The following is a 26,500-nucleotide window of genomic DNA, read 5'->3' on the forward strand; positions in this document are numbered from 1 at the left end:
ACCACTGGTCATTCCACTTCTTCTGTGGAGTTGGTTATGGAGTTTTACTCCAATATTCATGACGTGTCTGTTGATGACTCGTTTGAAGTCAATCTCTGGAACGTTGTTTTCCGAATAACTCCGAGCATGATAGCGACTCTGCTAAATGCCCCTCGTGTGTCCTATCCCGAGTTTCCCTACTCACGGACATCTCCTCCCAGTCCACATGTCATTGCTAGTTGTCTTTGTGGTCGGCCTAGTAGTTGGGAAGGGACAACCCCTATCTCAACTGCTCGTTTTACTTCTAATCACCTCATTCTCAGTAGGATTGTTCTTACGAACTTAGATCCTACTAGTCATAATAGTGATGTGGGTCTTGACCGTGCCCTTCTGCTGTATGCCTTGATCAATGGTGTCTCCATTGATCTAGGAAGTTTTTTGTGTCGGGTTATTATTGAGGCTTATCGGTCTTCCAAAACACGGACTGGTTTGCCCTTACCGTGTTTAATCACCCGACTAGCTCCCTCTCAGTCTGTTGCTTTACATCCTCAGGAGCCTAGAATTGCACTTAAGGCTCCTATTGGTCATAGGACGGTCCAGTTGAGTCGTGCTCACACAACTCCACACCCTCTCCATGTTGAGCACCATCCTGCTCCCTCCTCTCAGCCTTCGAGCTCTCTACCATCTAGTTCTCAGCCGTTACCTCGGCCCCATCTAGCTCTCAGCCATCCTCCTTAGCCCCCGGTTCATTGGAGCCTAGTCTTCAGTAGGTACTTGAGTATCTAGCCCGCCTTGACACCACGGTTCACAGCCTTGATGTGAAAATTGATAACCTGCAGCAACTTGTGACTCAACACTTCAACGACATCGAGAGGCAGCTCAATGAGGATGATGAGGATGCCAATGGTGATGATTGAGACCCTTGGCCTCTTGTGACAAAAAAGGGGAGATATTGTTGAGGGGGAGTAGTACAGTAGTATTAACTCAGGGGGAGTGTGGAGTGTTACTTGTACTAACACATTTTTTTTGGGGGGAACAGCAGCTTTTGGTTATGTCTGTTGAATTATATCTCTTGTTAGCTGCTGTTGTTTGACTAATGTTTCTTGAACTCAATCTCTGATTTGTTGCTTAATGAAATATTTCTTTTCTAAAACCTATACTTGACATGACTGTTCATGAATTATGATTTGAGAATTGCAAATATGTTTTTGTGCATATGTGAATGGGTATGTTTAACCGTTTGCTAAGCGTGTGCAGAAATATTTCAACATGTTCAAGAATATGGATCTAGTTGGGTGTGCTAAGATTAAGTCATATGTATAGGTTAGAGGTTTTGTCACAGAAATGCCAAAGGGAGAGATTGTTGAGGGAAAAATGAGCGTATTGGCATATTCTTGTGAAAACCTATGTAAAATAGTGTTGTAACAAGTGTTGTTGCGGAAAGGCTTGAAGATTGGTCAAAGAAAGTGACTTCGCTCGACCCTCGCTCGACGGAGCGCTCGAGCGAACTTGGGCAGATTGCACCGCTCGACCTTCGCTCGACATACAGCTCGAGCGAACTCAGGCAGATTCAACTGCTCGACCTTCGCTCGACACTGAGCTTGAGTGAACTCAGGCAGATTCAACCGCTCAACCCTCACTCGACACTGAGCTCGAACGAACCCAGGCAGAGTGTGTCGCTCGACCCTCGCTCGACACTGAGTTCGAGCGAACTCAGGCAGAGTCGACCACTCGATACTCGCTCAACATGTCGCTCGACATGTCGCTTGAGCATACTTAGGCAGATTGTCTCGCTTGACCTTCGCTCGACACTTCACTCGAGCCAATGTTCCAGATCTCTTACAATGTAGGGTTTTGAAGCGCCTCATTTGATGGGAACTATAAATAGAACAGCTTAACTTCTGTTCTTGATGTGGAAAATCAGAGCAAAAACCCTAAGGGCCTCCAAGAACTTCTTAGAGCAAACTCTCCCCCATTTGTTTGTTCTCTCTTGGATAAACATTTCTCCACCACAACACATTCAAAATCAACTCTTACTTGAGTCCATTGAAGTGGACATTTTTGTTGGTCGGAAGAGCCTGGAGCTGCCGTTGATGCAGAGATCGAGAGGTTCTCGTGGGAAGCTATAGGAAGGTCAGAGTTCCGACACTACATGCGTGTAGAGATCGAGTGGGTCACTCGTGGTGTTGCAAGCCAAGTTTAGCTACTACAAAGGTTTTGTGAGTGTTTCTAAATTGGTTATAACAAACTAAAATTTCTATAGTAGATTTGAGGTGGTGTCTTATACCCGGAGTGGTTTTAGATTTTGAAGATGTTCTTCAAATGAGTTTCTACTCTGTGATCAAAATCATGTGTTGATTATTTGTGTTATTTGATTCATTTATTAACTACTTGTTTGTCTAATTTTCAAAAGGCCATAAAAAATTGGATTATACCTATTCACCCCCCCTCTAGGTGTAGTGTTGGGTAGAACCACTGCTTTTTCACTTTTTGTTATTTCCAATAACGTGTATATATATATATATATATATGTTAATGTTACATATTTTAAGTGATTTTAAATGTCGCAAACTTAAATAAATTAATATCACTTTAAATGCAACATATCAACACTTGTGACTAGTAATAAAAAATTTAAGATAAATATTGAAATGCCCATTATTGTTATTATATAAACATCATTAATTATTATTATTATTATTAGTGAAATTATTTGTACAATTTTAGAATTTGTAATCTTCACGCATTCTTTTTAAAAAAAAAAACAAATATGAAATTCACAAAAAAAAAAAAAAAAGAGGGGGGGGGGGGGGAAATGAACAATAACGGCCAGATTGATTAAGAAGTACTACAACAAAAAGAAATTAAAAAATAATAATAATTAAACACTATAAAGTATGTTAAAGAAAGAACAAGCTAGGCACCTTTTAGCTTTCTCTATTAATCAAGACGACCGTGAGACATGTCACGTATTATAAAATCCTTTGCTTCTCTTTTTAAAAGTGAGAATAAAGTTCTTTTGTTTAAAAAGAAAAGAATTACATACGGTGTGATGATCAAGAGCAACTTTGGAATATATAATATTGAGATGAGATCCGAAATATGTAAACGTTAGTAATTAGAAGATTTATTAATAGTAGTGAAATGATTTAAATTATGATATTTTACTGAGTTTTGAAAAAGAAAAAGACAGAAAAAGTTGAATAAAAAATATTATAAAGTTAAAATATTGTTAGAATATTATTTTTATTTTAAAATTTAAAAAATTTTATTAGTTTTTATGTTTTGTTTAAAAGTTTGGAAAAGTTAATAATTATATAATGATTAGATAAAAAAGTCAAGTATTTGAAATTAAAAACTATTTATGTTTGATTGATATTTGGGAAGTATTTATCTTACTAGAAATTTTGAGATTAGAAGAGATATATATAATTCCATGCACGGGAGCGCACTAGAGCTAGTACTGTCATTGGCTGCTCTCGAGATATATCCGTTCTGACAATCTTCCCTGTTCCTATTGTAGAAGGAGAAATGAGAGAGATGGATTTCGTCTCATTCATGGAGGCACCGAGTCAGGAAATGGAGACGACCTTGTTTGAAAAGGCCATGTTAGGGAAATGGGATGAGGTCGTCAATATATGTATGGAAAATCCAATGGCTCTAGTCTCCAGCATCACCAGGTTACAGGACACAGCATTACACCTAGCTGTCTCGGACGGCCAAGAACAGACGGTCAGGAAACTGACACAGATCATTTCGGAGCAACCAAATCCAGAAATGGTTCTTGGAGTTGCAAACAAGAGAGGAAACACTCCTCTCCATTTTGCTGCATTGATGGGGAATGTGGCCATGTGTAAATGCATAGCAGTGGTTGATTGTTCGTTGATTGCTCTTCGTAATCATGAGGGAGAGACTCCTCTTTTCATGGCTGTTCTCTTCGGAAAAACAGAAGCTTTCCACTGTCTTGTCCAGATGCTTACGTTGGATGAGGTCTATAGTTGCTCCAGGAGGAAGAATGGTGACACAATCCTTCACATCGCCATTTCAGGAGACCATTTTGGTGGGTATTGAATTGAAACTCATTTTCTATCTCTAGATCGATTGTCAAATAAGAACAATTAACGCAAAGTGATCTTTTTCCCTCTGGTTATTCATTGATCCTAACGAACTAATATTGCTTCGTATACAGATTTGGCATTGCAAATAATTAAATTGTTTGGAGAAGTACTGGTAAATGCTGTCAATGAGGAAGGAATCGCTCCTCTCCATCTTCTAGCTGAAAAGTCTTCAGCTTTCCCAAGCGGGAGCCGCCTTGGATTTCTCAAGAGAATCATTTATCATTGTATGTATCATCGAATCATCACTGCTTAGCATTTAAAAAAGAAAAGAAAAAGAAACTACGTACTGATCATTCAGGGATCCATGTATCCATTCTTCTTAGAGTAAGGATACCAATAAAAAAAATTTCAGATAAATTATATTTAATTGCAAAAGATATATTTACCATTGACATGCCTAGCTAGTTGATAAGATATATAGTATTTGATATTTTTTGCAAGATTCAATTTTGAATATTTTTTTTTATAAACCGGCATATCAACAATAATGTAAAGCTTTAACTTGTAAATAAAAGAATATTTAATCACTTTTTATAATGCTATTTTATTATTGAAGTTCTAGCACATAATTTTTTTGTGGTAAAATAATTATATGAATATTATTATGCTTATTTAAGTAGCAATTTATTATCATTCTACCATTATAATGAGATGTTGTATTAAACTAAAAGAGGATTATTATTTTTTTTAAGTATTGCTACTATGTCGTCTCAATTATACTTATCACTTTATTTCATTGAAGTGGTACTAGTATATGGTTTCACGTGATTTATTAAAAAAATTAAAAAAATATATATTTAATATATACAAAAAGATGAAGACTGAAACGACCTCTACCCATTTTGTGTTTGTATTTTTATTTTTAATTTTAATTTTTTTAATAATGAGACAGAATTAGTAATATAACTATGGCGGCATAGTAGTATTCTACTAGCTTACAATTCTATTATCTTTATCGTCCATTTAATTTTTTAATTGTGCAATTAACATGGTGAAAACTAATAAAGAGTTTCCAAATAATCTAATGCAAATTTGAAAGATGATGAAAGAATATAACTAGGTAAAGGTTAAATGAATCATGTATAGCTAGCATTTCTCTTGTATGATAATATGATATTGTTTTTGTTTGTATGACATTAATTACGACTTAATTTGGTAAATATAAATATTATTAATTGGTGGATTATTATCTTTTGCTGTTACTTTGGAAGGCATATTTGTTGATGAGCACAAGGCGGTACCACACGATTATTATGATCACCAGCTCCCCATGCAACCGATAGATCAAGGAGGACGTCCTAAATATGAAAGGAATCCAAATTATCCCGACAACTACAGATCAACATGCATAAACTTCTTTCGATTGTTTTGGAATTTCATTACATTAGGTATGTAACTGGTTGTTTTTCCTTCTTTTCTTAACTGTGAATTTTTTATAAACATCGCAGGATGACAAAGTGCACCGGCCAGGTGAGGGCCGGGCAGAATATATATATATATATAGAGCTGCTATGAGTACGGTTCACTTTACTGACTTTAGCAGTTTAATTATTTTAACAAACAAACCAAGATTAAACAAAAAAAGCTTTAACTTTTTTTTTAATTATTTTATTTTATTTTTTTATTATTATTAATTTTTTTTTTTATCAAACAAGCCAATGCAAAGTTATTTAATGTAATATATATATATATATATATATACACGGATCAACTATTTTTATAAACTCAAATTGGTTTGTCCAGATTTTTAAAAAAAATTATAAGATGTAAGACACATATATAATCTATTTTGTGATAATTAAAAAGTGAAATAATTTTTTACAAGTACGTACATGAAGATTATTGAAGTAAGAAAATAATAATAAAAATAATTAATTTAAAAATATATATTATAATACGAATTTCAATAATGAGAATTTATTGCGTTTAAGAAATAACAAATCAATCAAGCAACTTGATCATGCAGAAAGTGGAACTCGTTCAAGAAAATATAGTTTGGTAGTTATAAGCTTGAGATCGACTCGATCACAATCGAATAAAAATAGCAAGGCCAGGCCTAAACATTGGTCAATACTTAGTTCGATCGAGTCGTCTCCATTGCAACTCGAGGAATAACTTTTACCAAATCTGCCATTTCATGTTGATCATGAAATTGCAACTAACTACTAGTTTCAAGCTGCATGCATCTAACACTTTGTTGGCATTAGAAACATTAATACCATACACAAATGCATGCAGACTAGCTAACGTACTGGTGCAGTTTCATTTTTGTTTCTATATATTATTCATTTGCTATGCGCTACAAACTGAGCTTCATGACTTCTCTCTCTCTCTCTCTCTCTCTCTCTCTCAAGTTCTAGTCGCCATCGGAAGGAAGGTTGGAGTACACACAGATGAAGAGAACCAAAGACAGGCAGGAAATCCAGGCAAGCAATGCGAGCATATGATTCTAATTTTTGTTTGAAAGCAAGCTCAAATGAGGAAACATTCGAACCAAAACAAACAAAAAAGAAAACACTGATTAAAATTCACAAACAATATTGTTTGTGACAGTAAAATTGTTAAATTAGTAATATAGATTGTTTCTGACAGTAAAATTGTTAAATTAGTAATATGTAGACTGATTGTGAAGTTAATGGGAGAAAATTGTTGTACAAACGACATCCTAGTTTCACAATCTAACCTTGATCAATCACTGAGGTTAGCCTGGGATAAGGTACAAGAACTTTTGAGGTTCATTAATTATTTTGGCACGAGAAATGCTAGCTAGGTTTACAAAGAGACTTATAAAAAATAAGTTTACACATCGATATATCACCTGATATTATTTCATAACTCGATCCATTTGTAGGTTTAACATTTCTCATGCATATTGACATTATGATGAATTACATGTATCTTCTTATACAGAAATATTCAAAGCCACCAAAGAAGCAGCTTGGTACAAAATTTTCAAGTTTGCAAACAGGATGATGCTGATCGTTCTTGGTCTAGGTATATATGTCAGTATACAACGTCCAAGTTATAACTATTTCTACTGAGCATTATTATCTTCTACTATACTTTTAAAAAACAGCGTTCATTTGTTTCAAAATTTAAGGTATTTTGTGTATTATGTTAATAAGGACTTCCCACGATAAAAAAGATATATGAAGAGAAGCAGCAGCACATATTATCGATTCAGATCATGAACGAACTTCTAAAGGGTGTTAACATGTACGAATATTATCACGCTGGCACGAAGCCCTTGCAAGCTTTGGATACACCAGCCGGAGAAGTTCAGGACGAATCAAATCCATATTCAAGTGTCTTTAGCGGTATTGGTGATTTTTCTGAAGCTGAGAACATAGAGGGTAAGCCATGCACGATCCTACTTGATATATACACACACACACACACTTCTTTCTGATCATTAATTATCTAGCTAGCTAGCTAGCAATTAGTATTGTTGAGTCTCTGTGTGTATTGTTTAATCAACTTATCTTGTAAAAATCAAAAGATGTGGGAGGAAGCAGTGAAATTGGAAGAAATCTTGAAGCTAGCGGTGGCCAGCAAAACAGTCGTAACAGAGTTGGGAAAAGAGCTTCACTTGAGGATGGTAAGTCCCTTTCCACATCAGTACTATATATCCTTATAATATTTTGGTAATAAACGACTCGGAAAGACCCTTGTCTTCGGAGCATGGAGTTTTGTGTTGAAGGATACTTATGGGAGCATGGAGTACTTTGTCTCCCTAAATAACTTAGTAATTTTGTTTTAAGTAGATTCCATTTTAATGATTATTAAAAGGAACTATAAACATGACCAATTTGATTGCATCATGAATCAGTCCATAATGTTGGCCACTTTGCATATGATCAGACTTAATTCCAATCATCCAGTCCCTCATAACAGGCCAGCCCCGTTAACAAATTTCATCCTCCTCTTCCTTATTATTATTGATGTTATTTTGCTGAACTTTTGCGTTAACATAATATTGCAGGGAAGGAAATGAAAGCGGAAATGGAAAAGGAGACTGCTATATTAATTGCTGCTAGAAATGGCATTGCCGAAATGGTGGAGAAAATTCTAGAATTGCTTCCCGTTGCCATACATGACGTGAATGCAGAGAACAAAAATGTAGTGTTGGTGGCGGTGGAGAACAGACAACCACATATATATCAACTCTTGTTACGAAGAAATATCCTCATCAGAGATAGTGTGTTCCGGGTAGTGGATAACGACGGGAATAGTGCCTTTCATCTCGCGGCCAAACTTGGAGCCTATAAGCCTTGGCTAATTCCCGGCGAAGCCTTGCAAATGCAATGGGAAATGAAGTGGTATGAGGTAATATATATACAAGAAAGAACAATATATGGTATTAGTTAAGAAGATAATGCAAATAATTAAATTTACCTCTTTAGCCGGCAGTTTAAACTTTTGGAATAAATGGTGTTTTGTTAAAATTCTCAATCAAAAATATATTTCTTTTCTATTACATACCCTTTTATATATCCTTTCATCATATCTTGACTAAGCCTCATTTTATTGAAAATTTGATTTTCACTTTTAAATCATGATCTGCAAACCATTTCATGCAGTCTGTTCAAGGAATTAATAATGAAAATAATCAAAAGATGATAATTAAAAACTCAAATAATATTTTTCATTTTCGATTACCATACTCATATATAGATGATCAATTGGGCCAATTAATTTAATATATATATATATATAAGATGACGCATATTGAATGCTTGGCTTCATGCAGTTTGTTATGGACTCAATTCCCTCCAACTTTGTTCCCCGCTACAACAAGAAGGGCAAGAGCCCGGAGGAGGTGTTCATCAAAACTCACAAGCGCCTCGTCAGGAAAGGTGCAGAATGGCTAACCAGCACCTCCCAGTCCTACTCCGTCGTCGCAGCACTCATAGCCACTGTGGCCTTCGCCACCTCCACCACAGTTCCCGGAGGTGTACAGGAAACAGGCACTCCAACGTTGGGAAACAAACCTGCATTCCACCTTTTTGCAATCTCATCACTCGTTGCGCTCTGCTTCTCGGTCACGGCCTTGGTCATGTTCCTCTCCATCTTAACATCACGGCACCAAGAGAGAGATTTTGGGAAGGACTTGCCGAGGAAGCTCTTGATAGGTCTGACGTCGTTGTTCATTTCCATAGCTTCGGTGCTCGTTTCATTCTGCTCGGGACATTTCTTTGAGGTACAAAATGAACTAAGATATGTGGCATATGCAGTGTATGCGACAACGTGCCTACCGGTAACGTTTTTTGCTCTAGTGCAGTTTCCGCTATATTTTGATCTTATACATGCTACCCTTACGAAGGTGCCACGACGAAGCTACAAGCCAACTCTCTAATGTCCCTTTTTTCCAGTTTTTTCTTTTCTTATCTTGTCTCTCTTTTTTCCATTTCATCGAATAAAAAGTTCTATTTGTCAATTGTCATGTTCCCGTATGCTGTATGATCGGTTTTTGACAAAAAATAAAAACAATTTGCTATGTCAAGTACATGTGAAATTAATGCTCGACTACTCTTTCGATCTGTTTGTTCTGTCTCGTGCAAGTTACCTTTCCGCCAATGGTCGAGTTGTATTATTAACTATTAGTGAAGAATGAGTTTCTCTGCAGTTTTAAACATGTCTCAAAAAACTAGCTACCAGCATAAGTACTTATTTAGTGAGTTTACATCCTAACTTGTTTCTCTCAATGGGGGAAATAAAGAAGGCAAATTAAGGCAAGTGCAAGAGAGGCTAGCATGAAAACGGAGAACATCTTTGGCTAAATGCACAAAAAAAAAAAAAAAAAAAAAAAAAAAAAAAAAAAAAGGGAAGAAGAAGAAGAAGAAGAAAGAAACTGAAGAGGATCCAGCTTTATGGTTCAAACTCGAACTTTGCGGCTTAGAATGGAAGAGACAGCACATGATATAAAGTATATGTCATTGTATTTGAGGAGATCGATTTATGTATCTATTTTTCACTCATTCCAAGTCTTAGAATTCAGACAAGATTAACTATAAGAAATCTAAATTTGTTTATATTAATATATATAAATTCCATACAAGCATTAGAAAACTTGAGTACGTCGTAAAATTAGACATGTCATAAATCTTTCGATTTCTCAACTTTTCTCTCGTCTTTCATCTTGTTGGAAACAACCATTCATCATCTCTTATGCTATAAACTCTTCGATTTCTCGACTTTTACTCTATATATTTTCATTTAAATTAAAAAACCTTTCCTCTCCTTTCAGATAAATTGGAAAAAGAAAAAGAAAAAGAAGCATTCATTTTCCACTTCAGGTGCTTCACTGAATTATAGTACTGGGAGTTTAGTTATTCACTTTCCCTAAAAATCATTCATATGCTTGGTTCAGGTCTTAAAGTGGAATCATAACTGAATTTTCCTTAAAAAAACAAATATTAATTGAGCAATACTAATTCTTATCTTAATTTTTATCTCTGTGTCATACTTGTTGATTCGACACATTTTAAGTAACTTCATAAATAAACTATTTAAAATTTTCCACCTAATAGATGTGACTAAACATGACAAAGTATAAAGAAAATAATTTCTTATACTTAAATTAGGCACTAATTAATTACCTTATTCCTCTACTCTGAGTGCCACCTCTTGATTCCTTGAACCCGCCTTATGAACGAACCACATCTCGTGGACCCTCTTTCTAGCATTGCTGAGCCCATTTCGTGTGCCTTTTCCTTTTGTGGACTGTCAGGCCTTAAAGTAAAGGTTGTGGATCCCCATCCTGGGCCGATTTCTCTACAGCTAAATTTGACTATTTGAGTTTTTGATGAGAATGCCTTGTGCCATTCTATTTTGTGATTTTAATTTTATTTTTGTGAAAAAAAGTATTCATTTTTTTATGTTTGTTAATTTTTATTATTATTATTATTTAAGAGTATTAATATTCTAAGGTGGTGATTACAAAATTGTTTAGTAATTTCATGGAAATTTGTGTATTTTTCAAACAGGAGGTCATGAAGGCATTAATACTTAATTCAGATATATAATAGGCCCCGCAAGCGTTGGGTCTTCAAAGCAAAGTATATATGCTGTTGGGAGCTGTTCTGATACTGAGACGATTCTAAATAAAGGAGGGACGAAATTTAACGTGGTTCGGCAATTGCCTACGTCCACAGCTGCTGTAATTTCACTATAAAAATAATTTTTACAGAAAAATTTTCTCTGCTCACCCACTCTCTTCCTCTCTTCTTTCTCTCTTCCACACTCCGTCTGCACACACTTAAGCTCTCCTATTTATAGGAGAGCAAATCACTACATTGCAGCAATTTGCTGCATGATGCTTGGGGAGGTGCCTAACAATACAAAAGCATCGAACGGTGCCTAATAAGCCAAAGAAGCAAACGGTGCATGGCTCACCGTTTAATATTTTGTCTCCATCTGCAACAATCTCCCACTTGGAGACAAATGAGTCTACATATCTTCATAGCAATCATCACAGCAACTTCAAGTCATGCCTTTAAATACGAAGTCCAACTAAAGCTATACACAGCTTCAGTTTGTCAGCAGTAACTACTTTTGTGAACATGTCTGCTGGGTTCTCTGTTCCTCGAATCTTCTCAAGTATCAGTTGTCCACTATCGAGAAGAGATCGGATAAAATGATATCGCAACTGTATGTGTTTTGTTCTGGAATGAAAGGTTGGATTCTTTGCAAGAAAAATAGCACTCTGACTATCACTGTGCAGAATGCCTTTTTCATTCTTCTTTCCCAATTCCTCCAAGAATGACTGCAACCAAACCATTTCCTTCCCTGCTTCAGTTATAGCAACGTATTCCGCTTCTGTAGTTGAGAGAGCAACAATCTTCTGTAACTTAGAAGCCCACGATACAGCTGTACCACCCAGCGTATACACAAATCCAGTAGTACTTTTTCTGCTGTCAACGTCACCTGCTAAATCAGCATCTACATATCCCTGTAGTTTTAAACCTGTTTTTGTAAAGCATAGTGACGTATCTGAAGAACCTTGTAGATATCTTAAAATCCACTTGACTGCTTCCCAATGCTGCTTTCCTGGATTACTCATGTACCTGCTCACAGCTCTCACTGCTTGTGCAATATCTGGCCTTGTACAGACCATGGCGTACATAAGACTACCAATAGCAGATGCATAGGGTATTCTGTTCATGCATTCTTGCTCTTCCTCCATCTTTGGCGACTGATCCTTAGTTAGTCGAAAGTGACTAGCTAAGGGTGTGCTCACTGGTTTCGTCTTATCCATGTTAAACCTTCTGAGTACCTTCTTCACATACTCCTCCTGCGAGAGCTTGAGAGTATTATTAGACCTGTCTCTAATAATTCTCATACCAAGGATTTGTTTTGCAGCACCCAAATCCTTCATCTCAAATCGCTTTGACAACTGCTTCTTCAGTTTATTGATCTCCTCAATGCTTGACCCTGCAACGAGCATATCATCCACATACAACAGTAGGATAATATAAGAGTTGTCAAAGTTCTTCATATAGCAACAATGGTCGGCCTGCAGTCTTGTAATCCATTACTGCACATGAAGTTGTCAAACTTCCGGTACCATTGTCATGGAGCTTATTTTAGGCCATACAAGCTCTTTTTTAGTTTGCAAACTAGATTCTCTTTTCCCTTCACTGAGAATCCTTGTGACTGGTGCATATAGATGTCCTCCTCCAAATCACCATGAAGAAATGTAGTCTTCACATATAACTGCTCAAGATGTAGATTCTCTGCAGCCACAATTGCCAACACTAGCCTGATCGTTGTCAATTTTACAACTGGAGAGAAAATGTCTGTGTAGTCGACACCTTCATTTTGTTGAAACCCCTTCACGACCATTCTGGCTTTGTAGCGTTTGCTACCATTATGCTCTTCCTTAATTCTGTACACCCATTTATTATGCAAAGCCTTCTTGCCTTTTGGAAGTTTAGTTAGCTCCCATGTCTGATTTGACATCAGTGACTCCATCTCATCTTGCATGGCTTTCTCTCACTTGATCGAATCTTCAATTCGTAGAGCTTCATCATAACTTTCTGGTTCACCACTATCTGTTAGCAAGATGTAGTATAGAGATGGTGAGAACCGCTGTGGTGGCCTAATTGTTCTTGAAGATCTTCGAATAACAGTGAGTGGTGTACGTTGTTCGATCTGTGTATCATCATTTTCTTGATCCTCGTTCTGATCAGTGTTGACTCGAGTAACATCAAAGTCAACGACCTCAGGTTTCTTTGGCTGCTCTTCAGATTCAGCCTGTGACTTAGCTTTGTACAGAATCTGCTCATTAAATATCACATTTCTACTTGTAATGATTTTGCGATTTTTATCATCCCAAAATCGATAGCCAAATTCTTCATCACCATAACCGATGAGAAAACATTTTCTAGATTTGGCTTCTAACTTGTTACGATCAGTAGAATCTATGTAAACATATGATAAACAGCTAAAAACTTTCAAATGGGAAAGATTTACCTTCTTTCCCCTCCAGACTTCCTCTGGTAGATCAAACTTTAAGGGAACTGAAGGTCCCCTATTAATCAAATAGGCTGCAGTGTTAATTGCATCAGCCCAAAAACATTCAGGCAATCCTGAATTCAGCCTCATGCTTCTGGCACGTTTGTTGAGAGTTCTGTTCATGTGTTCAGCTACGCCATTCTGCTGCGGTGTCCCGGGAATAGTCTTCTGAAATCTAATCCCATTTGCAGCACAGAATTCGTTGAACCCTCCGTCGATGTACTCTCCTCCATTATCTGATCTCAGACATTTTAACTTCAAGCCTGTTTCATTTTCAACCATGGCTCTCCACTTCTTGAAAGTATCAAATGTGTCAGATTTATTTTTCAAAAAATAAACCCATACTTTCCTGCTTGAGTCATCAATAAAGGAAACATAGTACCGCGATCCTCCAAGAGAAGCGACTGGGGATGGCCCCCACAAATCTGTGTGCACCAACTCCAACTTTGTAGATTTTGGAGTTCTACCATTTTTCAGGAAACTAACCTTTTTCTGTTTTCCAAAAATGCAACCTTCACACATGTCGAAATCAGTTGATTCCAACTTTGGTAACTTCCCCTTAGATAATAGTACTTTCATTCATTTCTCACTCATGTGACCAAGCCTTTGATGCCATAGGTTGGCATTTGCATCAGCAATTGCAATAGTATCTCTAGTGCTTGAAGTCATATATAGAGTACCTGTTTTTGTGCCTCGAGCTACTACCATAGCTCCTTTTGTTATCTTCCACGTGCCACCGGTAAATAGTACCGAATGCCCATCAGCATCAAGTTGTCCTACAGAAATCAGGTTCTTCATGAGCTTGGGAACATGTCGCACCTTCTGTAGCAACCATGCACTTCCATTGGGCAGATTGATTGGTACATCTCCCATGCCTTCGATTTCCAACGCTTCACCATCTGATAAGTACACCTTCCCGAAATCACCAGTGACATAATTCTGCATGATTTCTCGGTGTATTGTAGTGTGGAACGAGGCTCCTGAATCTAACACCCAAGATTCAATTTGGTTGTCGACTGAAAGGAGTAAGGCATCTCGGAGCTCTTCTGTTGTGGCATTAACAGAGTCATGCTCATTCTTCTTCTTTGCTTCCTTGCAATTATTTTTGAAGTGGCCAATCTTGCCACAATTCCAGCACTGTACTTGTTTTTCGGACCTTGATTTACTTCTGCCTCTTCGGGACTTCGATCTGCCCTGATTTGAACTTCTACTAGCTCCTCTACCTCTCGTCTCGAGGTTTAAGGCAGAACTGGAAGTTGATGCTGTTCTCATGGCCTCCCAGCTTTTTGGCAATTGAGCTAGAGCAATCAGTGCACGTACTTCATCATCAAATTCAATCCCCACTGAAGCTAATTGATTGATGATGGTGTTGAACTCATTCAGATGCTGAATAACTGGAGTTCCTTCTGCCATTCTCAAGTAGAATAGCTTGTACATCAAATGCACTTTATTATTGGCTGATGGCTGCTCGTACATGTCCGATAGAGCTTTCATCAAATCCACCGTGGTCTTCTCCTTTCCCACATTGTGTGCAACTGATCTTGACAGTGTTAGTCGAATGAATCCCAACACTTGTCTATCAAGGAAACTCCAATCTTCATTGCTCATGTCATCTGGCTTTCTTTTTAGGAGTGGAAGATGTAGTTTCTTCCCATAGAGATAATCCTCTATCTGCATTTTCCAGTAGGCAAAGTCTGTACCGTCAAATTTCTTGATACCAACATCTTTAGCTTCTTCTCCAGCCATAACTTTACAAATGAGTTCAAATTCAAACAAACAAAGATCACCGTTGCGTCTGAAACACTCGAATTAGCTGGAAACGAGTCCGGAATGATCCAAATAGTTTCTCAACACTATTGGATCGTCGCGATGGAACTCCAACTGGCGTGATCTAGCCCAAAATGATCTGCAACACGTGGATGGTTCAGATCCAATGTACTGATGTCGAATCTCAAAATTCGACAGTACGGATGAGTCCGGAATGATTCAAATAGTTGAAAGCACTATTTGATCGTCGAAATCGAACTCCGAATGACTTAGATCTAGCCAAAAACAGATTTGAAAAATAGACAGTTCTGATCTGTCTGGCGCGTGAGATACACGTGCTGCACAGTGTGCGTGGGCAACGCGTGGGCGCGTGTAATACACGCGCTACAGTACTGTGGCGCGTGGGGAAGAGTGAGGCGCATGTGACACACGCGCCGAACCTCTCTAGGGCGCGTGTCCTTCACGCGTCTTCAACCTCTAGAGCGCGTGACAGCGCGTGGGCGCGTGTGGTGCACACGTCTTCAACCTCCGGAGCGCGTGGGGGAGCGTGGGTTGCAATAGATGCACGCGCCGATCTTCTAGGAGCGCGTGTAGGCTCGTCCGACCTCCGTTTTCGATTCCGTTTGCGGCAACGGATTCGTCTCGGCGCGAGGAACACCGTGGAGTTGTCAAAAATTGATTTTGAACAACTTGAATTTTTGGACAGCTCGAACCAGTGCTCTGATACCAGTTGTTGGGAGCTGTTCTGACACTGAGACAATTCTAAATAAAGGAGGGACGCAATTTAACGTGGTTCGGCAATTGCCTACGTCCACAGCTGCTGTAATTTCACTATAAAAATAATTTTTACAGAAAAATTTTCTCTGCTCACCCACTCTCTTCCTCTCTTCTTTCTCTCTTCCATACTCCGTCTGCACACACTTAAGCTCTCCTATTTATAGGAGAACAGATCACTACATTGCAGCGATTTGCTGCATGATGCTTGGGGAGGTGCCTAACAATACAAAAGCACTGAACGGTACCTAATAAGCCAAAAAAGCAAATGGTGCATGGCTCACCGTTTACTATTTTGTCTCCATTTGCAACATATGCTAGCTATAAAGAATTATGATCCACATGCATCATGCCTTGCAAGCCGAACGCATTTCAAGCTCTTCTCTTTGAACAAAATTGTACTTAGTATCTCGTTTTTAAAAAGAAACAAAAGAGATGTCTTAGAACCTTTAAATATTAGAGATCAGAAGGGTGCCGACATCCTTCTTTTATACTGCTAGTACTTTAATCCTTTATTTTTCCTTAAAAAAGTAAAAGAGCGGAGTTCCACGCATTTCAGTACAATAGGCTGCCACGTGATTTTCATTAGGCTGATAGGTGGGCGTAACTAGTAATTAAGGATGTGGCAGATCTCAAGTTTATCATAGTAAAAGCGTGTTATTTCTAAAAAAATTTAAAAAAATATGTACGAGTTACGACTCGTTTTATTAATTCTCTCATTTCATTTTATTTCATTTAATTATTATAATTTTTAAATAAAATATATTAAATAATTCATCAATTTTTTTAAATTTTAAAATAAATAATATATTATAATAATATTTTATTTAATTTTTAACTTTTATCTCTTATATTATTTAATTTCATCTGCGTAATTAAACAAAGCTTTATTGACCAATTTTTTCTTTAAAAAATAATAAAATTATTTGTAAAAAATAATCAAGAATTCTATGTACAATCACTTTTACGTACTCTTTATATACATTACTGATATAATTTACTGCGTCAATTTTTTTAATATAAAATAACTGCCAAATCACTAGAATGCACAAAGAGTACGTAAATTATTTGTAAATAATATTTTTTAAAAATAATAGCAATAGAATTAATGGAAAAGAGGAGAATAAGAAGAGGAAGAAGAAAAATGAGAGAGAAACTTCAAAGATTAAAAATTTATGGTCTCAATGTGTTGAACGCAAAGCTATATATGTCTTTACTTATAGAAGAATTATACGGAAATGATGTAAGATAAATTTATGGAAATTAAGCTTCATGAATTCGCCTCAAGTAATTCAATTGCAAACTTAATTTTTAGATAAAACGTACATTTGAAAAATAATACTTAAAATTAAGCTTTTAGACATAAAAATAAACCTTTTGAATAAAACGTAGATTTTAAAAAAGATAAATGATTTGTACTTGCATGAAACAAATTACAATGACAATAATAATAAAGAAAGAAAGAAGCATGCATTAATTATTTCTCTATTAATATTTTGCCTAGTTAATTAGAACATGCATGATCTTTCTTTAAGAACTATTTTCCTTTAGCTTGTAGTTAAAATAGACAGATTTAATTTACATTAAATTAATAGATTAAATATATAATGCTAAATTAATGAATTCTTAATTTCTTACCAAAATCATCAAGAATAATAAAGTACGAAGGCTAGCTTTTTCAGACACTCCAAATATATATTGACTTTTTATTTTCTTTATTTATTTGTAAATCATTTAAAACTCGTCAAAGATCGATGGGCTAAGAACATGAGTATTATTTTGACTAAGAACATGACTCTTAAGAACATGAGCATTATTTTGAACATGATTTTAAAACATGAGCATATTATTTTGACTAAGAATTAACATGATTATTCTTAAGAATCTTTTTTTCTTTCGCTTCTACTTTAAATAGATTGTTTTTAGTTTGAATTAATATATTCAACTTCAAGATATCATAAGACAGACGCATCGAATATATAAATTATTTTTTTCTTCCAACATGCATGCTACTTTGGAATTAAGGGCCGGATGAGATTTTTCTGAAACCAAGCCGCCCGAAGTCATAAACACCGTTTTTGTTTGTGGTAAAATCATATAGATCGATCAATAAGGCATTGAACACGAGTAATGTTATATACCACATCACCATCTCATTTACATCTCACTATATATTATGTGGCACATTTATTATTATTTGACGATAAAAACTTATGTAATAAATAATCATTTAATGGTGATAAATGTGTCACATCTTATTTAATTAAATGTAAGTGAGATTGTAGTATGAGGAATAGAATTTTCCTTTCTAGACACAAGGAATGACTGTTTTCTTTGCTAAAAAAGGATAGAACTGCGCGCTAGGTACGTACGTAGGATATATAAAAGCCGCAGGATCATGTGGCCGGCAACCTTCTGATTTAATCTTGGGGAAGTTTAGTACTTTTTTCTCTATTTAAAGGTTGTGTGATATCTCCTAATTATTCGGTTCTTTTTAAAGGAGATTATAACTATTACTATTTTGTTCAAAGAGAAGACCATGAAATACCTAACTTGTAAATTAAGGGATGCGGACGATTCATCTATACGCAAAATTAGCAGACGATTTATGCCAAAGTCTTGCGGGACCTATATCCCAAAGCATTGTCTTTGCCTCCTGTTTGAAAAATGTGTAAATACGTACTAAAATAATCCATGTACTTTGCTAGCTATCTAGATAGATTAATCTCTTAACTTTAGTTTTAAGCGCTACATTTTCCAAAATTTTCACATCCATCAAATCAAAGTTTAAGCTCTATATTTTCCAAAATGTTTTCAAAGTGAGTGTGCAAGAATAGCTTGCACTCCTTCGGACTATATAAATCATTTCTAAAACAAAGAACTCAATACATGAGTATAAAAAATCAACAAAGAACTCAATACATGAGTATAAAAAATCAACAAAGATAGAAAAATGAAATTTTTTTTCATAAAAAGAAAATGAAAATCATAAAAATAAAAAATTAGTGTTTTAAAAAGACTTTTCTTCACTTTTTTAACTCAAAATATTTTTTCAAAAATTTATAAAAATTCATTTTTATTTATTTTAAATTATTTTTAATTACGAGTTTTTAAATATATGTGTTGTTTAAAAGTATATTTTTAAGTTTATTATTGGTATTTTGTCCTTTTAGGTATTTTTATGAACAATATTATCTTTTTGGTAAACCGGAATACATAGCAAGGTTTTTCTAGTTCGAGGTGTGATCGTCAAAATTGATAGCTTTCAAGGTGATTGCAATCGCATACATGGTAGTTTAAGGAGAGTTTTGTTATTTCACCTATTTTATTCAATATGTGATGCATAACACTCTTTAACAATGATTGATGATATTTCTCTTTTCTATTTCAATTTGTATTCCATTTTAAAGGAGAATTTAGTCAATAGCCTTAGTGCTTTGCCCCGATTAAGATCCTCCTCCTATGCAATTCTTTTAAGGATAAATATTGAGAAATAATATTTGAAGTCATAGAATGTGCAAGCGTCGCGCCCTCTTTTAAAAAAAATAAAAAAGAAATACGAAATTTATATTAAAAACTAATATTTTACAAGTGGACCTAGCCATTTTTCAAAAGAGACGTGCGGCACTTGCACAATCAATATTGTGTCTAGCATTACTCATTTTATAAATCCTAAAAGTTAAGATAACCATATGTAAATCAATGAAAACTCTTGTAATGAATTTACATTTAACCTTTTTACACCATTAATAGAGGTGGAGGGCCTGTTTAAACCAAAAGGCTCACTCTGTCGTAAGAGCCCCAAAGAGGGAAAAGATCGTAGGAAAGGCCCTGAGCTAATTGAAGGGAATAAAAGAGTCCAGAATGAATCAAAATCATACATACACCATGCCATCTTTCACAAAAAGATAGAGACCTCATGCAGTTGCATAATCATTTAAAGTATTGACTGATAATTCACACCAATAAATTCTGAATAAGATAAGTATTGTGCATGAGCCTATATATATCAAGTAACCCTGGATAGTAAGGGATAGAACTCTCTTTTTGTTTGATTTCTGAATTCTCTGGTTTCATTTGCTGACTTTAGCATCGGAGCTTTACCAGATGGATCATACCAGAGCCACTTAACGGTACGTAAAGGAATGGCTGCAGAGGGAAAGTGGGACAAGTCCTTAACATTAGTGTCGTCTGTGGGATCTGTAAATTATTTAGTGTGGTTCTCACATGCCAACTGTAACATGTTCGGTAGCAAGTCGAGCAGTGGATACATTGCCGCCATCTATAGAGGCGCGGTTAGCAGCAGTGGTGGAGAGACTGAGGAAGGCGTTGGAAGCCATGGAAGTCTTGCAGAAAGAAAACGACGACCTGCGACGGAAGAATGTTGAATCTAGTGACACCGCAATGCTTGCTCACAGTGAGCAGGGTGAGGGGAAGACAAACTGCAATACTAAGGCAAATATGGGGCGAACAGAGAAGGAAAGGATGCATGAAGAATTAAAGGAACTGGTAGGAAAGTATGAGAGATGGCAAAGGAGATGAGGGGATCTTCCTTAGTGGAAAGTCTATTGCACCAGACAGATTTGTCATATAGTGTACGGATTATGGCCATTTCATTCCCACCAAAACTCAAAGTTCCCCAAGTAGACATGTATGATGGATCCAGAGATCCAGTGGATTATTTGAAAAACTTCAAAGCCCACATCACGTTCCATGGTTTCCCGGGCGAGATCGCATGTTGGGCTTTCCCTTTGACCTTGAAGGGGATGGCAAGAGGATGGTTTGGGACTCTTAGGCCAAAATCGATAGATAGCTTCTAAGAATTAGTGAAGCAATTCCTAACCCAATTTATGCCTAGCAGGAGGCGTCAGCGCCAAGCCGCCTACCTATTAACAATCATGTAGAAGGAAGATGAGAACCTAAAAGCTTACCTTACTTGCTTCAACAAAGAATGGTTGACAATGGATGACCAAGATGAGAAAATTACCTTGGCCGCCCTTCTAGGAGGGGTATGGCCGCGCAGTCCCTTTATGGCAGAGTTAGCCTGAAAGACTCCTTCCACCCTTAGGAAATTCATGGGTAGGGCAGATGATTTTGTTAATGCAAAAGACATGCTGCAAGCTTTGGTGGATCCTTGTAATGAGGATAAGAATATCGAGCGGAGGAGCGGGCAGGTTGATAGGAAGGCCAAGGAAAGTAGACAAGAAAGAGCACAGGAAATGTGGCCAGATCACAATCCTAAACTGATGTATAGTAACTTAAATGTACAAGAAGAAGAGAAGGAGAGGGAAGACCGCTGCCCTCTCAAGCTAAGCAGTCGCTACTACAAGTATCATCAGACAAGTTCACATTAGACTGAAGACTGTACAACCATGAAGAAGAGAGAGGCTGAACTAGTAGAAACAAACGAATTGGAACGAATGGTGACAAAACGGTCGAAGCCCAGAAGGCGCCAGGAACCTAGAAAAGAGACTACACGAAGCAATAGTCTAGAACGAAGGCACCGAGTTGGTGGCCGCCAGAACGAGGGAGACAAGGCACCCCCAAGAGGCGACAAGAACAGAGTGCCCATAGGGGAAATAAGAACCAAAGCGGGAGGTTTTACTGGGGGTGGCGTTTTTGAATCCAGTCAAAAGGCATATGCACAAAAGGCGAGATATGAAGAAGTGTTTGTAGCAGACAGAGCTCCTAAGCAACAGAAGCTCAGCAATGAATGAATGGTTATATCTTTCAGAGAGGCGGATAAAGAAGGAGTGTTGTTCCCACACGATGATGCATTGGTGATCACACTTGTGAAAGCCAACTATACGACCAAGCGGGTGCTAGTGGATAATGGAAGTTCAGCTGATATACTGTTTTAGGAGGCGCTCATCAAGATGGTCATCGATGTTAGCAAGTTAAGGCTCTCTCCGACACTATTAAAGGGTTTCTTGGCAGACACCATCTAGCCCATAGGAGCTATCACCCTCTCGGTGACCACCAGGACTGGAACACGGACGGCGACCACCATGACTGATTTCTTGGTAGTAAAAACTCTCTCTTTTTACAACGCCATATTGGGAAGACCAACACTCAACCATCTTAGGGTAGTGACATCCACATACCACCTTAAGATGAAGTTCCCAACTGATAGCGGGGTGGGGGAAGCAAGGGACGAATAGGCTCTAGCTCGGGAGTGCTATGTGCAACAGCTAAGAAAGGTCCGAAATGAAGTCTGTGTTGTAACCGAGCAGAACAAGGCATCTGCACTACCCGATGCACTACCATTGAAGGTGACTTTAGAAAAGGATGTGGAGATTAGGGATGATCAAAGTCAGTAGCATGCTAAAGCCAATGAACCACTAGAGCTTGTGAAGTTATATACGGACCACCCAGGAACTACCACACACATTGGAACACAAGTCCCACCAGCGAACAAGGAGGTCTTGAAACAGCTATTGATAGAACGAAGGGATGTCTTTGTGTGGAGTCACGAAAAAATGCCTGGAATAGATGATGAAGTCATTGAACACTACTTGGGCGTAGACCCAACGCAAAAAGCAGTTTGCTAGAAAAGAAGATCGTTTAGTACGGAGAAATACGTCGCCATTAGTGAGGAGGCAGAAAGGTTGCTCGCAATCGGTTTTATCAGGGAAGCCCACTATCTAGAGTGGCTGTCCAATGTGGTTCTGTTGAAAAATGAGAATGAAAAATGGAGGATGTGTGTGGACTTCACATATCTGAATAAAGTTTTCCCAAAGGACAGCTTCCCATTACCACGCATCGACATTATCGTGGATGTAATGGCAAGACATCGTATGTTGAGTTTCATGGATGCATACTTGGGTTACAACTAGATATGGATGCACGCAGCAGATAAGGAAAAAACCTCATTCATAACAGACCGAGGATTGTACTGCTACCAAGTCATGCCCTTCGGGTTGAAGAATGCAGGGGCAACGTACCAAAGGTTGGTGAATCAGATGTTTAAAGAATAGATCGGGAAGTCCATGGAGGTTTACATAGATGAGTTGTTGATAAAAAGCAAGGAGCCCGCCCTGCACCTTGACAATCTATGAACGGCGTTCGGGATCTTACGCCAATATAAAATGAGGTTGAACCCAACAAAGTTTGCTTTTACAGTTCAGTTGGGGAAGTTCTTGGGTTTCATTGTATCTGAGAGAGGAATTGAAGCCTCCCTAGAAAAGATAGAAGCTATACTCAGCATGAAGCCGACAAGAAGTTTGAATGAAACATAATGACTGGCAGGTAGAGTGGTGGCTCTGGGAAGATTCATAGCCAGGTCAACAGACAAGTGCCTCCCTTTTTTTCATGTGCTGTGGAAAGTGCATATCTAGAACGAAGAGTGTGATGAGGCATTCGAGAAGCTAAAGTAGTACATGGCTAGTCCACCCTTCTTGAAGCGGCCAGAGAAGGGTGATGTGCTCAGTGGATACCTAGTGGTATACCCGCACGCCGTATCCGCCATCTTGCTAAAAGAAGAAGGGATCGCACAGCATCCCGTGTACAATGTAAGTCGGGCTCTTAAGGGAGCAGAAGCAAGGTACCCTCAAATGATAATGCTAGCCTTTGCCTTGGTAACGGCGGCTAGAAAGCTTCACCCATACTTCCAAGCCCACATAATAAAGGTGCTTACTGAAGCTCTGCTATCAAAAACCCTGAGGAAGCTAGACAGCACAGGAAGACTAATAGGTGGGCAATCGAATTAAGCGAATTTGACCTAAAATTTGAACCAAGAAGAGCAGTTAAGGGTCAAGCATTGGAAGACTTTGTGGCGGAGTTCTCCGGTTTCCCCCAAGAAAACAAGGTAGCCCTAGTGGGAAAGCCGTGGGAACTTTACATAGATGGCTCATCCTGTCGGGCTGGCAGGGGCCTGGGAATACATCTGTTTAGCCCTGACAGCCAGGAACGGTATTACATGGCCACGCTAGCATTCAAAGTAACAAACAATGAAGCTAAGTATGAATCACTTATAGTGGGACTTTCTATAGCTACCAAGGTAGGGCCAACCGAGATAGAGGCAACATCAGATTCACAGGTAGTGGTAAGCCAGGTGCTGGGCCAGTACGCTACAAAAAGAAAGAAATTGAGAAAATATCTAACAAGAGTTTGGGAGGTGCGCGATCTTTTCCCATATTTTAGTATAACTCAAATACCAAGGGCAGGCAATGAAGTCATAGATAAGTTGGCACGAATAGCGTTAGGAATGGAGGAGACGCCCCTCTCATGGCATTGGCCACCACCTCTTCACCACCAACCCTTTAGCCTCCCAAACCACCATTCTTGAACCTTGATGCACCACCGTTGAAGCCCATTGAGCCCTATCTCCGATTTGGGCTTTCTTTGGCTTTCGCTGCTGCGCACGGCCAACCTTTTGCACTGTACATTACTTTGCTGCTGACTCTTGCACCTCTTTGATCCTTTGACAATTATAGTGCTGTAAGTATTTTTCAAAGAACGTTTTGAGATGTAAAAATATTTTACACTAACAAATGATCTAGTTGGTTGTGCCAGACGTTGAGTCTGAGGAGTTTGGGGGTCAGTTGGATTGGAGGATGGAGTTGTTTGTGTAATTGGATTATACGGGGATTTGTTGGCTATTGAATATATTTGTGTTGTGTCATATACATTGCATAATTGCACGCATGTTCATGTTTGTAAATGAAACCTGAGTTTTCGCATAATTGCATGCATGTTCATGTGTATATTTGAAAACTAGGTTTTCATGTGAGAAATGATTTTGAGTATGTTTGAAATGAATGGATTGAACGGTTTAAGAGAGAGGTTTTGTAGGGATGGTGGTAGTCTCGCCTGTGATTTCAGCCTACAGTGGGAGCTGTTGGGATGGTGGTAGAATCCTGCCTGCGATTCTCGCCAACAGTGTTAATTGGATATTTGGTCCATTTTCTAGAAAAATGGCGGGGTTTGGATAAATGGATTTATGTGGACCATTTTCTAGGAAAATGGTGGATTTTATACTGTGTCATTTTTGGGAAAAATGGCGGATATTATTTTAATGGATTGTTTTTTGGCCAAAATGAGATTTTGGCGTGCGTTGGAAAATAATCATTTTCTGGGAAAACGAGATTTTGGGTTCTCATGCATATTTCATCATATGCACGCATATTTATTGTTGCATGAATGTATTTTTATCTCTTGAGCTATTTGGTCTATTACTTACTTGCAGTACTGTTTCATGGTACCATATATTTTGATACAGATGAGGATGTAGAGCTTGAAGATGCAGCTTTGCTAGAGGAATGATTGGGGATAACTTTCTCGTGGGATGGAATTTATGTCTCATTTTTTGTTATTATATTTTGGTTTATATATGTTTTCATCGGATAACTGTAATATCTCTTGAAATGCTTATATTTAATTGAATCTGTATTTAACAATTCTGGTACTTAGTTGATTGACTTTAACTTATCTGCTACATCTTTTATCTTACACGTATTGTGTGCGCATACACTTAGCACTTTTTATTGAGATGCGTGATCCGTGTTGTCATCATCCTGACATCTCGATTTTGGCACTTATGTAATGGGAGTTGGGGGCGTCACAAAATGACAATAGGAATAATATAGAGTTGCAGATCAAACAGAAGGTATTTATCATAAGAAAGAAGCAAGAATATCTAACAATCAACCATCATCAATGTGATGCCCCTAAATTTCGTTTGGGATCAGACGGACATTTGAAGCGTCGAGACATGCAACACAAGGTTACCTACTCCCGTTCATGACACATAAGATGCAATGTTCCTAACATGCATCTAATATTATGTAATATTTGCAGCGGATAAATTTTTTTCTTTAGCAATACTATGCACCAAATTGAAAATATCTCAAATGCTTAAAACATACTTCATACATAAAGACCTATTGAACAACTAAGATCACAACACTAGTCCAAAATGGTTATCATCCAAAAAGTACTGGAGATGCAACTCCATCGTACAAGTAGTAATTTACGTTAACTACTATATTAACATTGACGTCGCACCGTCGCTCAGTTAACTGTGTCTAGTTAGTCAGCTCCTGATTCTCCTTCAGGTCCTGTAACAAGATCTACCATTCGGGGGGAATGGTAGTTGGGACTACCACAGTGAGATTTGATTACAAATCTCAGTAAGTTAACAAAGAACTTCCACACAGGCTAATGATGCATAGATGACAGTAAAAGCATAAATGCATAATCAAATTCATAAGTAATTAAAGTATAACTTGACGTAAAACATAGCATAACTGACATAACTTAAATTGAAACGTGAACTGAACTTGACTTGACATGAACTTGATCTGAAACTTGACTTAACATGAACTTGCTCTGAAACTTGACTTAAC

General features: G+C 37.5%; 1 protein-coding gene across 1 annotated transcript; it reads left to right on the plus strand.

Moving 5' to 3' along the window:
* The first annotated feature begins 3,388 nt into the window (after nucleotides 1-3,388).
* Nucleotides 3,389-9,637, plus strand: LOC122274637. Its single transcript, XM_043083658.1, has 9 exons — nucleotides 3,389-4,039; nucleotides 4,169-4,321; nucleotides 5,309-5,485; nucleotides 6,452-6,523; nucleotides 7,008-7,091; nucleotides 7,223-7,450; nucleotides 7,597-7,695; nucleotides 8,080-8,423; nucleotides 8,848-9,637. Exons 1-9 carry the CDS (start codon nucleotides 3,511-3,513, stop codon nucleotides 9,451-9,453), a joined length of 2,292 nt encoding a protein of 763 aa, XP_042939592.1. The 5' UTR covers nucleotides 3,389-3,510; the 3' UTR covers nucleotides 9,454-9,637.
* The last annotated feature ends 16,863 nt before the right edge of the window (nucleotides 9,638-26,500 follow it).

This window comes from Carya illinoinensis, chromosome 8, assembly GCF_018687715.1.
Source record: "Carya illinoinensis cultivar Pawnee chromosome 8, C.illinoinensisPawnee_v1, whole genome shotgun sequence".
Classification (NCBI taxonomy): domain Eukaryota; kingdom Viridiplantae; phylum Streptophyta; class Magnoliopsida; order Fagales; family Juglandaceae; genus Carya; species Carya illinoinensis.

Bases quoted from the DNA above. Each gene is read 5' to 3' on its own strand.
- LOC122274637 (XM_043083658.1), top strand. From the start codon at position 3,511: ATGAGAGAGATGGATTTCGTCTCATTCATGGAGGCACCGAGTCAGGAA. The intron at 4,322-5,308 runs GTATGTATCATC...TTACTTTGGAAG, and splicing joins CAAGAGAATCATTTATCATT to GCATATTTGTTGATGAGCAC. The intron at 5,486-6,451 runs GTATGTAACTGG...CTCTCTCTCAAG, and splicing joins TTGGAATTTCATTACATTAG to TTCTAGTCGCCATCGGAAGG.